General features: G+C 46.1%; 1 protein-coding gene across 9 annotated transcripts in view; it reads left to right on the plus strand.

Moving 5' to 3' along the window:
• TRAF1 (TNF receptor associated factor 1) overlaps nt 1-11551 on the plus strand; it is a 78956-nt gene extending 67405 nt beyond the window's left edge. For 7 of the 9 annotated variants that reach the window (XM_075905482.2, XM_075905484.2, XM_075905483.2 and 4 more), the window contains 4 exons: nt 728-1174; nt 1671-1848; nt 4497-4645; nt 6515-11551. In XM_075905482.2, the coding sequence (XP_075761597.1) occupies nt 728-1174; nt 1671-1848; nt 4497-4645; nt 6515-6733 (993 nt within the window). In that variant the 3' untranslated portion in view covers nt 6734-11551. The remainder of the gene's footprint in view (nt 1-727; nt 1175-1670; nt 1849-4496; nt 4646-6514) is intronic. The other 2 variants (XM_075905476.2, XM_075905477.2) reach the window with 1 other exon arrangement.
• The last annotated feature ends 3361 nt before the right edge of the window (nt 11552-14912 follow it).

A 14912-nucleotide genomic window follows, 5' to 3' on the forward strand; every position in this document is an offset into this window, starting at 1 on the left:
TGGCACGCTTTGAGAAACCCTGAACTAAACCAAGGGTGGTTTCATTTGATGGGGCTGGTTTTTGGTTTGTTTGGGAGGGATAGGTTAAGGGGTCAAATTTAACCTCCTCTTGCAAAAGAGAAGGGAAGAGCATGGAACTGGCTTTTGCAATTCATAGGGTGACATTCAGCTGGGGACACTTTTTCCCCCTGCAGTGTCCGTTCCACTCACATTAAAAGGGATGAGGAGGGGGGGGGTCTGTAACTATTATAATTCTACAGCGCTAGGTGGTGTGATGTTCAGTTGCGTCTCAGTCTCGGCAAGGTAACTGCGTCTCCCACGGCATTAGCTGGCTTTAAAACCTGCTTTGGGTTTAGTGTGCTCTTACTGCCGTGCCCCTAGATCCCTGCTACATATTTCAGGTGCAGCGAGTGTGTTAAATATTGATCCACCTGAGAATCTAGTTGTATATTTGCATGGCAGCTTGTTAAGTGGAGGGACTTTGAACATCAGTTTCCTTGTTAATGTAGCATCTGTACAAAACTGCACAGGAACTAGGCAGCCTGTTGCTTTCTTTATCCCTGTTTCCCTTGCAGTCTGGTGCTGTGATGCCAGGCCCGTCTCTTGAAGGCCCTTACATCAGTTTATCTCCCCTGATGTTGACGGAAGTTTTGCCTGAATTAAGGCTAAATGAGGATTTGCCGTAAGCCAGTTACTTAGTTGCCATGACAGTGTCTTCTCCCAACAGGGCAGCAAAGAGAAGACAAAAGAACATGAGAAGACTGCAATGGGGACCCACTTACTGATGCTGCTGCAGCATATAAAGCAACTGAAGGCCGGTTTGTGTCCTCGTGGTGGAGCTACAAATGGCATGATCCCCCACTTAGCCACAGCAGAAGCTAAAGTGAAGGGCTTGGAAAGAAGAGTGTCTGATCTCCAGATCCAAGGGGCCCTGGAAGTCAGTGGCGATCTGGAAGTGGACTGTATTCCTGGCACATCCGTTTGCGAGGAAGAGTCAATTCTGCAACAGTTTGTGCGGGAGAAAGTGATCACGGAGCTGGAGAACAAGTTGCACGTGTTTGAGAATATCGTGGCCGTGCTCAACAAGGAGGTGGAGACCTCTAAGCTAGAGATCGCGGCCTTTCGGAGGCAGAGTGGACTTGATCAAGATATAATACAAAGCCTAGAAGTGAAGGTAAATGCTGATTATGGCTCTGTGTTCATATACAATTGGTGTAGTTAGTAGATAGGCACAAAATCATGGTGAGTGGGTCTAAACACAGCAATGGGAGCCACAAACTCTTGCGTTCTAATCCCATCTGCAAAATTCCTTGTATAGCTTTGAACAGGTTTTCATACCTGGGTCTCTAAAGCAGACCTCTAAACCCATGTTTAGGACCCTAAAAGGTCTGAGGAATTATGGGTGCTTAGAACATCTTGGATTCAGGTCATAAGGGAGCAAGGTGCCTGGGATCAAATATACAGGATGAGCCTCTGAAACCAATACTGTGCATTTAAAATATTACTGCTCAAGGTGTTTTTGCTCTCTAACGATTAGTACCTCGCGTTTAAAAAACCCCCACCGATACTGAGAGAGCACAGGCGACCACCCTTGCATTGTTGAGCTGCCTCCGCAGAAGGCCCTGTAGGGATAACAAAGTGGGTTTGAACAGGATTTTTTTTTTTTTCAGATTACAGAGCTGCACCGATGTCTGACGCAGAAAGATGCAGGCTTGAGCAAACTCCATACGCGCCTCCAGTCTTTCGAACAAGCGTCGTATGATGGAGTCTTTTTATGGAAAATTACAGATGTGAGCAGAAAGTACCATGACTCAGTGACTGGAAGAGTAATTAGTTTATATTCTCCAGGTAAAACACATCAAGTCTACGCACACTAGTAAAATTCAGCTCTTGAAAAGCCTGCTGATGTCTCGAGAGTGATACTTCTGTGTGCTCTTTTGATTAGGAATTCTTTAAAATATTGCCCGGAACAGTAGTGGGCCATATGCAGCTCCTCAGGATTCTCTGTGTGGTCCGCAAGATATTTTGTTTGACATTAGCCACCCGCAGGCTTGCCAGATTCCACTGCTTTCTGTCTGTGTCGGTTTTTTTCCTACCGGTGTTACTAAAGTAACATTGCCCTTCCAGCCAGGGCACATGAAGCGCGGTGCGGACTGATAGCACCCAACGTTGGCTGTGAGAGTTGGGTGCTTCCTCTGCAGCCAATCCCAGCCCTGCTACGGTTCAGTCAGCACCCCCCACAAATTCTAGCTACGCCAGCGCAGGTCGCAAAATTGCCCTATCCTGGGAGACTGCCTTGGTTCCGACAATCTTGCGGCCCTCTTGAGAGGAAGGAGGGCCACTCCTGTGGCCCACTCACTAGCCTCGGTTGCCCATCGCTGGCCCAGAACTAAGATGCTATTAATGAAAGAACACAGGAGTTCTGTCTGTGTTACAAAACAGCTTCCACTCTGTAGTTATAGTTTGACCCTCTACCACGGGATTGCCAAGGAATAGGGTTGCCAGATACCTTCACAAAAAATCCCGAACAGGCAGGGAAAAATTGGCTGAGCAAAAAAAAGAAAAGGGGGGGGGGAGTTGCTGTGCCTTTAAATTACTGCGCTTCTCGCTCCCCCCCCACCCTCTCAGATGCCACTGGCCATCTTTTTGAGAAAAAAAAAAGGCCTCTGTGCCTTTAAATTACCACGCTCCTCACTTCCCCCGCCCTTGCAGATGCCGCAAGCCTTCCGTCCGAGGAAAACAGAAAGTACCGGACATTTTACATGTCCAGTATTTTCTGGGTTTTTTTTACCGGACAGAAGGCCAAAATACCGAACTGTCCAGGTGAAAACCGGACACCTGGCAACCCTACAAAGGAAGGGAGCCCAAAGGCCAAAATACAGTGCCAAGTGCCTGACTCAAGCAGATGTGCATCATCAGGGCCGGCCCACAAAATTTTGGCACCTGAGGCAGGGAGCTCAAATGACTCCCCCATAACCCCTCGCTGCATCAGCCGCAGACACAATTTTCTACACTCGGGGTCCTAGTGACGCCCCCCCACAGTCTGGCACCTGAGGTGACCACCTCAGTTCACCTGATGGTAAGGCCATCCCTGCGCATCATGGATGACTGGGTGTATGTGTTGGGGGGAAGGGAGTATCCAGTCACTCTTCAGAGGCTACCCCAGCCTGATGTCACTGGTCTGACAATAGCTGAACTTTAAAAGGCCTTACGCTGACCTTCCTTAGTGTGCATACAACTGCTTCTGCACCCCCATTTTTTTTCTCGTCGTCGGAGCAGTGCATCTACAGAAATGGGATTTTCTTTTAAGAGCAAAAAATTTGTTCTTACATCCCAGGCCCCAATAAGAGCAGTGGGGAGGAAACAGCTAGAATTACAGCCACAAGTCAATTACTTAATGATACAAATGCTGGTATTTGTGCTGGCAAAAGAAAGGTGGATGGAATTTTGTGGGCCGCATTTGGACCTGTAAAAAGGGAAGCCACACTCGAGCCCAGCTGAAAAACTTGGCCTAGAAGTATTTAGTTCAGAAATAAAAGGGCAAAAATAATATGCACAGTGAAACGGGATCTGATGTCCCCAGATAAAGTAACTTCGAAGTGGATATGAAACATATTCCACTCAGCTTGGTATCGCTCACAACTCCTGTTGCTGCAGTTTGTCGGGCCCGGCTTTCATTTCAGTGTATTTGCCCTCTAACTGCTGCTCGTTACAGTGATATCTGCTGGATCTGGGTTGTTTCATCCCAACTGAAGTCATTTGGTGTCACTCCGTGAGTGGCTCCTGCAGTCCTGCTCCCTGGGAAATGAAGATAAAACATGCTCTTGTGGGTAATTACAGATTAGTTTCACCAATGTCTGAGTCATTAAAAGGGCTTCCGCCGACAGACCTTTAGGCTACATCTACGCTTCTTGCGCAAGAACAGCTCTTCTTGCGCAAAAACTTGCCGGGTGTCTACACTGAACGCACGTTCTTGTGCAACTGAATTTACAGTACAGCATCGGAAAACAGGGCTTCTTCCGGAAGAGGAATAAGCCCACGAGGAATAAGCCCTCTTGCGCAAGAGCTCTTGCGCAAGAGGGCAGTGTAGACAGGCAACATGAATTTCTTGTGCAAGAAACCCCTATGGCTAAAATGGCCATCAGAGCTTTCTTGCGCAAGAGAGCGTCCACACTGCCATAGACACTCTTGGGCAAAAGCACATGCCAGTGTAGATGCGCTCTTGTGGAAGACTTTTTGCGCAAGAACTCTTCCACAAAACAGTTCTTGTGCAAGAAGCTGCCAGTGTAGACGCGCAAGAAGCTGCCAGTGTAGACGTACCCTTAGTGTTTGCAGCTCGAAATCTACAAGATGGCCTCTCTAATCCACAATGCCCAGTGTCCTCTTCTCAAAGCACCTGTTGCATTTTAACCCCTTTGCATATGTGAGAGCCACGGATGTTTCTCAGGGACGGTTGGTAGACTCTGGAATGACTCATCCCAAGTTCTACTTTTCAGCTTTCTACACTGCAAAATATGGCTACAAAGTCTGCCTGAGGATTTATTTGAATGGCGATGGAACAGGGAAAGGAACACATGTCTCTCTCTTCTTTGTTGTCATGAAAGGGGAGTATGATGCTCTGCTACCGTGGCCTTTCAAACACAAGGTAAAAAGAACAGACTTCTCTTCTTCATCATGCTGAGAGGGTTTCTTCTGTGCCTGTTTTCCCGCTTTGGGGTATCACAGCGATTTTCCTGAACCAAAGTTCAGAAAAGGGCAACAAAGATAATGAGCGTATGGAACAGCTGCCGTATGAGGAGACTGGAACTTTTCAGCTTGGAAAAGAGATGACTAAGAGGGGATATGATAGAGGTCTATAAAATCAAGACTGGTGTGAAAAACATGAATAGAGAAGATTTATTTACTCCTTTCCATAACATAAGAAGTAGGGGTCACCTAATGACATTAATAGGTAGCAGGTTTAAAACAAGCAAAAGGGAATATTTCATCACATAGTTAACTTGTGGAACTCCTTGCCAGAGGATGTTGCGAATTCCAAGACTTTATCAGGGTTCAAAAAGGAGCTAGATAAATTCATGGAGGATAGATCCATCAAGGGCTATTAGCCAGGATGGGTAGGAATGGTATCCCTAGTCTCTGTTTGTCAGAAGCTGGGAGTGGGTGACAGGGGATGGGTCACTTGAGTACCTGTTTCTGTTCATTCCCTCTGGGGCACCTGGCACTTCCATTGTCAGAAGACAGGATAGTGGGATAGATGGACCTTTGGTCTGACCCAGGTTGGGTGTTCTTATGCGCTTATGGGTAAAGCAGCCTTCCCTCCTGATCCCATGCTGTAAGCCCAATCCTGTTCCCACAAATGTCAAACATAGTTTTTCCATTGGGCCCAGTGGAGCTGAAGCATTGCTCCATCCCCCTCTCTGATCACAAGAAGCCATGCTCCAATCCAGGGGCAGAATTCAGCTTTCCATAGGCTGGGATGGTACACAGAGGGAATTGCTCCTCTTGAGATTTCACGTCTCTGCTCTGTAACACATGCAAGAACCCAGAATCTCAAATATATCTTGAAACTCTGGGTTTATTAGAGCGAACACTTTGTCTGGGATTAAGCCAAAGCCTGTTGTTATTACTATATCTCCAAATACTGAGAGAGTACAGAATTTAGAAAGGAAGTATGGCCTAGTGGTTAAAGCATAGCGTTGGCTTCAGAAGATTTGCATTCTGATTCCATCTGTGCCATAGACTTCCTTGGGCTATCTACTCTGTGTCTTATTTTCCCCAGTTGCACACGTAGCTTGATGATAAGCAACAATAAATTAAAGGAAAGAGAGAAAAAGTTTAATGAGGTTCTGATCCCTGTTTTAACATCGATTGTCTTGAGGCAATAGTTTGTAAGCCTATTCTATAAATAGTTATTGTGCTAACCAACCAGCCAAAGAGACTCAAAGTTCCTAATCCATATCACTTTTAAAAGGTGGTTTTATATTTTATAAGACAAACCAAATGACAGTAAGTTAATAAAAGTTATAATGAGCCGGGGAAATTCTAGACTGATATTTATTTTGTTCATCCTTCCTGCATGTTCATAAACAGTAAGTTGAGCTGTCTAATTCAAAGCCAAATGACAATAATAGAGTTAATTTAACAGTCTTAACACAACTCATGGGTTATTGTTTAAATTGTCAGGACAGAGGGGGAGAGGGAAAACATTGCCCTATGTAATTCTCCATCTAGACAGAATTTTTGACTTCATTTTATTTTACAAGTGGCGAAGTTTTAAACACTTGATCTGGGAACCCTTATAATCTCCTTTGTTCTCAGTAGTTGACCTTGCCAGCTGGGAAACTTTCGTTTTAGTTTGTGTTTAGTTTTCGATAGAGCATCCAGCTGTGTTTTGCAGCACACTTGCACTTGTCAAAATGCACTGAGCCCGAATGCTTTTGTGTCTTGGATTTTTGTTAGTTTCGAAATGCAAAAAAATCATGATTGTGCCTTTCTTCCCTCGATTATCTTTCAGGTCACATTTATGATGCTTGACCAAAACAACAGAGAGCATGTAATCGATGCTTTTCGTCCAGATCTGACTTCTGCTTCATTTCAAAGGCCAGCGAGCGACATGAACGTTGCAAGTGGCTGTCCCATGTTCCTCCCTTTGTGCAAATTACAGTCACCCAAATATGCCTATGTCAAAGAAGACACACTTTTCCTTAAGTGTATTATAGAAACAAATTCATAAACCCTGGGATAAGGGTACTTGCCAATACACCCATGTAACCCCTTCAAAGTCTGCCTAGGGGGAGCCGTCAACTTGAATCCTTGCGTGTATTTTCATGCCTACTCAAAATCTAGCAAGTCGGATCCTTGCAGATAAAGTCATCTACACTTGCTGCATATCTACCTATTGTGTTTACTTTCTCCATAGAGTGTTAATTAAGCACGTCGCCTCCTGGCATCAGTACAAGTGCCCAGACCTATGTTGTTGCAAATTTCCAAAATAGTGTTTTAAAAAAAACCCAGTTGATACTCTTGAGTTCCAAACTGAGGGACAGATTCTCGTCAGTCCTAGTGCAGGTGCATGTGGGGGGTTGGTAGAAGGAGCAAACCTCTTTCTGCCGGTTTAGGCCTTTCCCTTCCTCCCACACACACACATGTCCAAAGGGCTGGCCAGATTCCCAGTGGAGCATAGTCCCTGCTCCTTCCCAGTGCTCCTGTGGTTGACAGATTTCTGGAAAGGAAGCGGTGAAGGCTTAGCCTTAACTCCACCCCTATGGAGAGAAATGAGCGTGCTGTATGCTCTCCAAAGATCTAAATTCTTTCTGCATTGGGATTCAGATTTTCCGATCAGTCACACACACAGATGCATGAATGGGTGTGTAACGTTGAAAGGAGTGGGTTGTGGCTGAACATTCATAACTTGAATTCTTTACGCTGGATGATATGATTGGGGTGGATTTTATATACACTGCATAAATATTCTTTCACATTAGCCATGTGATTGTTGGATTCAGCCAGATTGTATTGTGTCTCTTGATTCATTACGATGCATTCATTCATTGCTCTTACTAAAGGGAAGAGCTTGACTCTAGTAGGTGAGAAGAGGGAGTTCCCATCGTGAGCCTCAACGCAGTCCTACTTGCATCAAGAACCCTACATCCATGAGCTCAAGTCACAGATAGGTTGTGTCGGTGGGTTTTTTTTTAAGTGCCTGAGCTCTTTCTAAAACTCCAAAGCACGTGAGTTTATTGTGCAATATTTATTTATTTTGTCTTTTTTCTTTGGTTTGTTTTTTTTTTTTTTTAAATGTGCTTTGATCGTGGGAACTTCCTCTGGGTCACAGCAGTTGTAAAGACGCCGCGGTGGAAACGTTCACGAGAAAAGTGTGTGGCATTTATTTTTTTAAATAAAGCTAAGAAATGAATAAAAAACCTGCAACGCTGGAAAGGCTGGGAACTGTTATATAATATGTATATAGTAGTGAAATACAACCCTCTATCCCAGAGAGAAAGCTACAGACACCCCCTTTGTCTCTAGACCATTTGTTCTCCATCCGTGCTCCCTCAACCTCGTCGCCTCATCAGCACCTGCTTTCCCTTCTTACGGGCCATGCTGGGTGGGATCAGTGCGGCTCTTTTTGCTTTTGTTCCATAAGTGCCTGAACACCCAGCCAGAACCATGCTAGCATTGCAGCCTGTTTATCTTAAGGCAGGGGTGGGGAACCTATGGCCCAGAGGCTGGATGCACCCCCTGGGTTGCCTGGATCTGCCCCCAAGTCTTAGGGCCTCCCCCAGCATCGGGGAGCCCACACTGACACCCCCCCCCCGCCACCTCCCCACAACCCCTGGCCTCTGACTGATTTTTCAACTGCCCCCAACCCAAGAAAGGTTCCCCCCACCCCTGTCTTAAGATTTTCTATAGCACCGCTCACTATAGTATCTAAGCACTTTGGACTTGTGAATAACTTTGCACGAGTGTCCCCTTTGAAATCTATGGGAGTACTCGTGAGTAAAGTTACTCATGTGCTTAAGTGTTTACAGGGTCCTGTCGGCTGAGCAGCCTCAGTGGGCCACTGAGAGGGATTTTGAACCCTTTAACCATTTGAATCAATCCTGCTATGGGCTCCGAGAGCGTCTCCCAGCGACTGTTAGTGCCCTGTTAAGAGAAAATTGAATAATGGACGCTGAGGAGAATGGAACAAAACACCCAGGAAGGAAGAACAGAGTAGCAGTTGGTCAGGGAAAACAGAAAAGACAATCCCGTATGAAATGAGAAAGAGAGAGACTGCGATTCTCCAGTAGGTTGCAGGGCAGTGACTTGTTTTTGGATTGATGCTCTCTCCAGATTGCAGTGGAAACTCCTGCCCCAGACAAATTGTTTAAAAGCCCAGACACTGCAAGAGATCCTCTTGGTGCCACAGCGAAGGAGTCTGCTTGAGACAGAGGCTGCTTCCCATGTCCGCTCGGCTCTGGAAATTAACTTTTATTGCATACGTCAGAAGTGTTGGGAAAATCTTTCTGACATCATGTAACCTTTTTTTCATGGGAAATTTAATGGGCAGGGATTTAGGAGAAATGTGAAGGAAAATATTGGAATACTCCAGGGCAGTTCCAAAGATCTGCCATTGAATTTGAAATCTTTAAAGAATGATGGGCATTGGGCCACAAGGGAGAAAGAGAAGCCTATCAAAACCCTATTGCTTGAGACGCTGGAAACTAGCATTTACCGTTACTTCCTAGTGAACAATTTTGCATGAGAAGGATTCGGGACTATAGTTAAACTAATGATCTTTTCTACTGCTGACTCTGAACTCTGCAAGTCACGTCTCTACTAAAGGGATCCTAAAGAGCAATGTAATAAGCCTTATTAAACACTGCATTATTTACAATACCAGTGAAGTGAAGTGAAGTGAAGTGAAGTGAAGTGAAGTGAAGTGAAGTGAAGTGAAGTGAAGGATAGTTAACCACTGGAACAGGTTACTAGAATTTCTGTTCTTGGAAATAGTTAAGACCATGTTGACAGACTTCAGTCAGAGTGCTCTAGCAACACTTAGTCCTGCCTTAGCCGAGGGGGGTGGGGAATTAGATGACTCCTCGAAGGTCCTTTGAGCCCTACAGTGATATGAAATGCACTCTTACATGTTGGGTCGTAACAGCCCTTAACATTGACGAGCATTATGAATGTTTATTACGAGGACAATAGGTCTTTGACTGGACTAAAGAAAGTAAAGTGCCAAAGCACATCAGACGATAGCCTTTAAAAAACTCCAGGGAGTATTTTCATGGTGACTCTTTGCAACCTCCACTTCTTTGTGACAAGTTGCACATGGTAAGTAGCATCTCCGCACTTGGAGTGCATGGAAGTTGCCAGTTGTTTATCAGATAAACTAGTGAATGAGTTCCACAGAGAAATCTGTATTTAGTAGATTAAAGTGCTTCAATGTGACGTATAAGTGGGGGCCTACCAAATACACAGCCATGAAAAATATGTAATGGACCTTGAAATCTGGTCTTTTGTGTGCTTTTACTCTGTACTGTACAGATTTCACGGGGGTGACCAGCATTTCTCAATTTGAGAATCCTGACCCAAAAGGGAAGTGCAGAGGGGTTACAAGGTTATTGGGGGGTAGGGTGGTTACAGAATTGCCACCCTTACTTCTGTGCTTCCTTCAGAGCTGGGTGGCCAGAGCATAAGGGTGGCAATATCATAATATGCCATCTTGCTCTGTTGCTAGTGGCGGCTCTGCCTTCAGAGCTGGGCTCTTGACCAGCGGCTGCTGCTCTCCAGCTGCCCAGCTCTTAAGGCAACATTTCCTCCAGCAGTAGTGCTGAAAAGTACCAGTATCACATCCATAGTTCACAAGAATCTCCCCCCCTCCAAACACACACACACTTCTTTTTGGGTCAGGATCACTACAATTATAACATTGTGAAATTTCAGATTGAAATATCCTGAAATAATGAAATTTACTATTTTTAAAATCCTAGGATTGTGAAATTGACCAAAATGGTCCGTGAATTTGGTAGGGCCCTAGGTATAAGCTTAAAGACATTCTGGAGCCATTGTGGAATAGCTTGTTTCATTCACAATAAACTGGCCAGCATTGTTTTACATGGAATTTAAAAGGACTGAGTCTGCCTGACAGAATTATTTTAAAATATGGACTTTAAAATATTGCTTATAAGTGCTGAATTTTTGGTAGTGCTTAGGAACAAAACAGAAGGGTGGCAGAAAAAATGGTTGTGAGTTGTAATTAAAATAACTTGCGGTAGTATTGTGAGGAAAATCTGAGCCATTTCTTTTTATAGAAATGGAAATTAAAGTTCACTCCTTACAGAAAATGGGCATCAGATCATTCAGATGCAAAACTAAATATTTAAAGAGATGCTGTCATCATCCTAACAGGTGAGTTTGGGCACAGAGTTGATAATACAGCCCCGCATCCTGAATTAGATTAGCTTCCAGAATCAGGGCCCAGAAGAGTGAAACGGTCTCATTAAACTGTTTTATTCATTTTAATCGAAAAAAACTTTTTGCATGCCAGAATATTTTCCCATGCAGTCCTGGCTGCCCAAATACCCTAATGCTGTGTCTGATTTGTGAGGAACAGGTGAAATTGTTAGTCTGCCTTTATTGTGCAAGCTGAGTGAAATGCAAACCAGAGCTAGACATGCAGCAGAAATGCTGACAAGTCCCTTTACTGTTAATAAGCTAAAGTGTTTTTGCTGACGTAGGGCTGGATTTTTTCTAATCCCTGTGTTTATATCTTGGCAGTGCCCTTTTCAGTAATTAGTTGTAATGACATATCAGATTTCCAGAACTACAGACAAATAACTGTCTAAACTCTCAAAGGAGATGGGTGCTCTTGTTCTCTGGTCTAGGTTTAATATTATGCAAGCATGTTAAAAATGTTCTTTTATGAGCAGAAAAGGTATTTGTCCATATGACCACTGTGAAGTAGTGTGTGAAAAAATTACTCTTTGCAATATCCTTTGTAACTTTTCATTGGAGTTTTTACATCAGCCGTCCATATTTTCATGCTGCTTATTTATTTCCTAAATAAAGCTAATGACTCTTTTAAAAAATTGTAAGCTGGTTTTAAAAAATGGGAGAGGGGCCTGAATTAGCCATTTGTTTACAGCCCCAATCTTGTTTGTGTATATGGTGGTAGACCCAAATGCCCCGGCTAAACTGAGGCTACTGGTCTGTTTGGCACTGCACAGACACATACAAACAGACAGCCTCTGTCCTCAAGAGCTGAACATCTCAATGAGCTGGATCCCTAGTGGGGAAAGGAAGTGTTGTGAGCCTCCTTTTGCAGTTGGGGAATCGAGGCACAAAGAGATGAAATGACTTGTCCCAAGTCACACACGAGGTCAGTGGCAGAGTTGAGAACTGAATCCCAAAAGTTTTCCAGAGTCCCATTCCAGCACCTTAATGACAGGGTCGTCTTTTCCTCCTGGGTGGAAATTGGTGGGCAGGAGGGGATTATCCAACGTGGAACATTTTTATTTCCGACAATACGGTTTGCATGGTAAAAAACGTTCTGTGTCTTTCTATGGAAATAGAATTCTAGGAAAACGACAAAGGGTCTCATGTTGCTTCTGTCTCAGTTTTGTTCAGCACTGTGGCAGGGACCCAGCTGCAGTCAGGACTGACCGCGTACACAGGGCCGGATTAAGGCATGGGCTAGTCGGGCAGCTGCCTGGGATGCCAACCTATGGGGGGAGCCTGATGGCAGCTGTAAGGGGTGCACAGTGCCCCTTATAGCTGCCATCAGGCGCCACACGCCGGGCTCCCGGATCGTGGGCTGCAGCAGCTCCCAGCAGCTACTGTGCAGCGGCCGCCCCGGGGTGGGGGCCGCATTAACCCCCGCAGCACCAGCCAGCAGCGCCCTTCCCCCTGTGGCCACGGGACCCTGCACGGCCAGGCTTGGCCTGCCCCGGGCGGCCCTGGGCTGTGCGCCAGCAGCGATAACCGGGCTGCTCTGGACCCGGCACATGCATCCTGCCGCTGCTAGCTCCACGCGCCCTCCCCCACGCGCCGGACGGGGGCGGGGCCATGCTGCGCCCTCCCCCAACCTGGGACGCAATTAAATTGTCTGCCCAAGGCGCCGGAATGGCTCGGTCCAGCCCTGCGCGTACAGACGTCCACACGTTTCCCCTGGCAGGTTAGGTGGGAGGAGATTAATCCAGAGGAATCTAGCTAGCTCCAACTCCAAGGAGCCAGCACCCTGGAGAGGGGCTGCCGTTGAGGGGGAAGGGAAAGCAAGCTTCAGAGAGGGCTGCCTCCCCTCCTATACACCGCCTCTCCAGGAAGGCCCTGGGCATATAGGTGAGCAGGGGACCGGCGACTCATTTCACAGGCAAACACCCTGGGCATGCTGCATTCTCCTGTGAACGAGGGGAAGCCCACCTCCATCAAGATGGCTGCCCTGGTGGAACAGAGAGGAGAGGCTGGTCCAATGGATGCTGTGCTTGGAGGAGTCCTGCAGGCTTTGGCTTTACTGGGATATTTTAAGAACCTCCTGCCTACTGCTACAGCCTGAAAGGGTGATGGGAACAGGTGGGGGGGGGGGGGGGAGGAAGCAGTTGATCCTACAAGAATTACTGCAGAGTAAGATAATGGCAGAGCACTGCTCCGTTGCCATGGGAATTGAAGTTGCTCCCTACCTGGGTAAGCCCTTCCTTCACCCTCACTGATTAGGGCTCTACCTCTGCACCCGGGCTTTTTCATTGGCGGCTTGCTGCTTTTGCGTAGAGTTGGCAATTCTCTCTCAGGGAGGGTTTGCTGAACGCAGGCTGGGTTCATTTTTTTAATTTACTTTTTAAAAGTTCCCCCCTGCACAGCTGGTCAGCATAAAATCAAAGAGCGTGGTGACGCGCGCGCGCGGGAGGCGAAATAGACGTGAAAGGGCCGAGACGGAATGACGTCTTGGACTTTCTGGGCCTTTGCCTCACGCGATTTGATTCTTAAATAGGACATTGATGTTTCCAAGGCACTACAGAGCGAGGGTTCCATTCATGGCAGGAGCCTAGAATTACCTCAGAGTGGAGATGAAATCAAAGAGAAACGGAGCAAATTGCAAGAGTGGGCGCCAGCCAAACCTGGCTGGATAAATACACTGGCGAGTGGGCGATTTGCTATGGGCCGGATTCCATCCCATCCCACCAAAGCAAGCCCATGGGTTTTAGCGGGTAAAGGAGACGAGACAAAGCAACCCGCTTGTGGAGCTAAATCTGGCTTCCTCCTACCCTGACCCCTCACCTCTGTGAGTGTGGAGGTCCCACAAAGTGCACATGGGCAGCGGCGGGAACCCTATGGGCGGCACTTAGCTGTAGCTCTCTGCATGCCGTTGTAGGGAAAGGCCGGGGTGCGGGTGTGAATCCCCTGACCTAACTTTGCCTCACTTTAGCAAAGGGAGAACATGTCTGGCAGGCTGGACATTTGGTGGTCAGCTCATATGAGTTGATCTGTCCCCTCCCCCTCAGCTCCACGTGACAGTTTCCACAGCTTCACACTTCAGGAGCAGGACAGCCAGCCCTAAGGAATCAAAAACGCTCACTTCCGAAGCATCATAGTTCAACGCTTGCAGCGTGGGAGAAGGGAGTGAGATGCGCAGTCCTATCTGTTCTTAGAAGAGGCCATGAAAAACCTGAGAGGACAGTGACGAACCCAGTTTCTTCCACCTAAATGAGGTTCATTCCGGGTTCATTGATAAAGTGCCGATTAACTTTTTATATGTCATAGATTTTCTTAGCTAAGCAATACACAAATAGGCTATATAAAGTCTGGGAGTTTTGTTTTTCTCTGAAAAAATTCAAGATTTATTTTGGCTAAATTTCAAGGTTATATTTCAGGGTTTTAAATGAATGCCCAAAGTATTTTTCTGTTTTTATCCATTAAAAAAACAATGGTAAAAGTTAGTCGTCGAAGCAGTTTAGTTCTAATTTTCCTTCTAGTTACAGTTTTCAAATTGGAACATGGTCTTAGCTTTTCCAGGGGGTTGTGTCAATCAGGCAGCATGTATTTATTGTTTAACGTCTCAGCATCGATCAAGTTGTGGCTTGTAAGCGGTTGCAAATATTGGCCTGTAGAAATGTGACCTCTACAGCATGCGTCCTGTGCATCCTGAATTTAAAAACGGTGAGATGAGATCAGTATCGTCCCATGCATGGAGAACCAGGAGAACTTTGGCAAGAATTCAGTGAGCAGGCATTCGTTACGCTGCGGGTCAGACCCTCCTCTGATGTAAATGCTCACCACTCTGTTGACTTCAATGAAGCAACGGGGAGGGTCACCAGCTGAAGATCTGGCCCCAGCAGAGGAGAGAAAAATCTCCATGCAGGATAAATATTGGTGAAGTCAGGTGGGAGGAAGGTGGAAACTCGATGAGAGATTTTCTAAGACCATGCTCCAAT

The sequence above is a fragment of the Pelodiscus sinensis genome, chromosome 23 (genome assembly GCF_052426305.1).
Source record: "Pelodiscus sinensis isolate ZL-2025 chromosome 23, ASM5242630v1, whole genome shotgun sequence".
NCBI classification, from domain to species: domain Eukaryota; kingdom Metazoa; phylum Chordata; order Testudines; family Trionychidae; genus Pelodiscus; species Pelodiscus sinensis.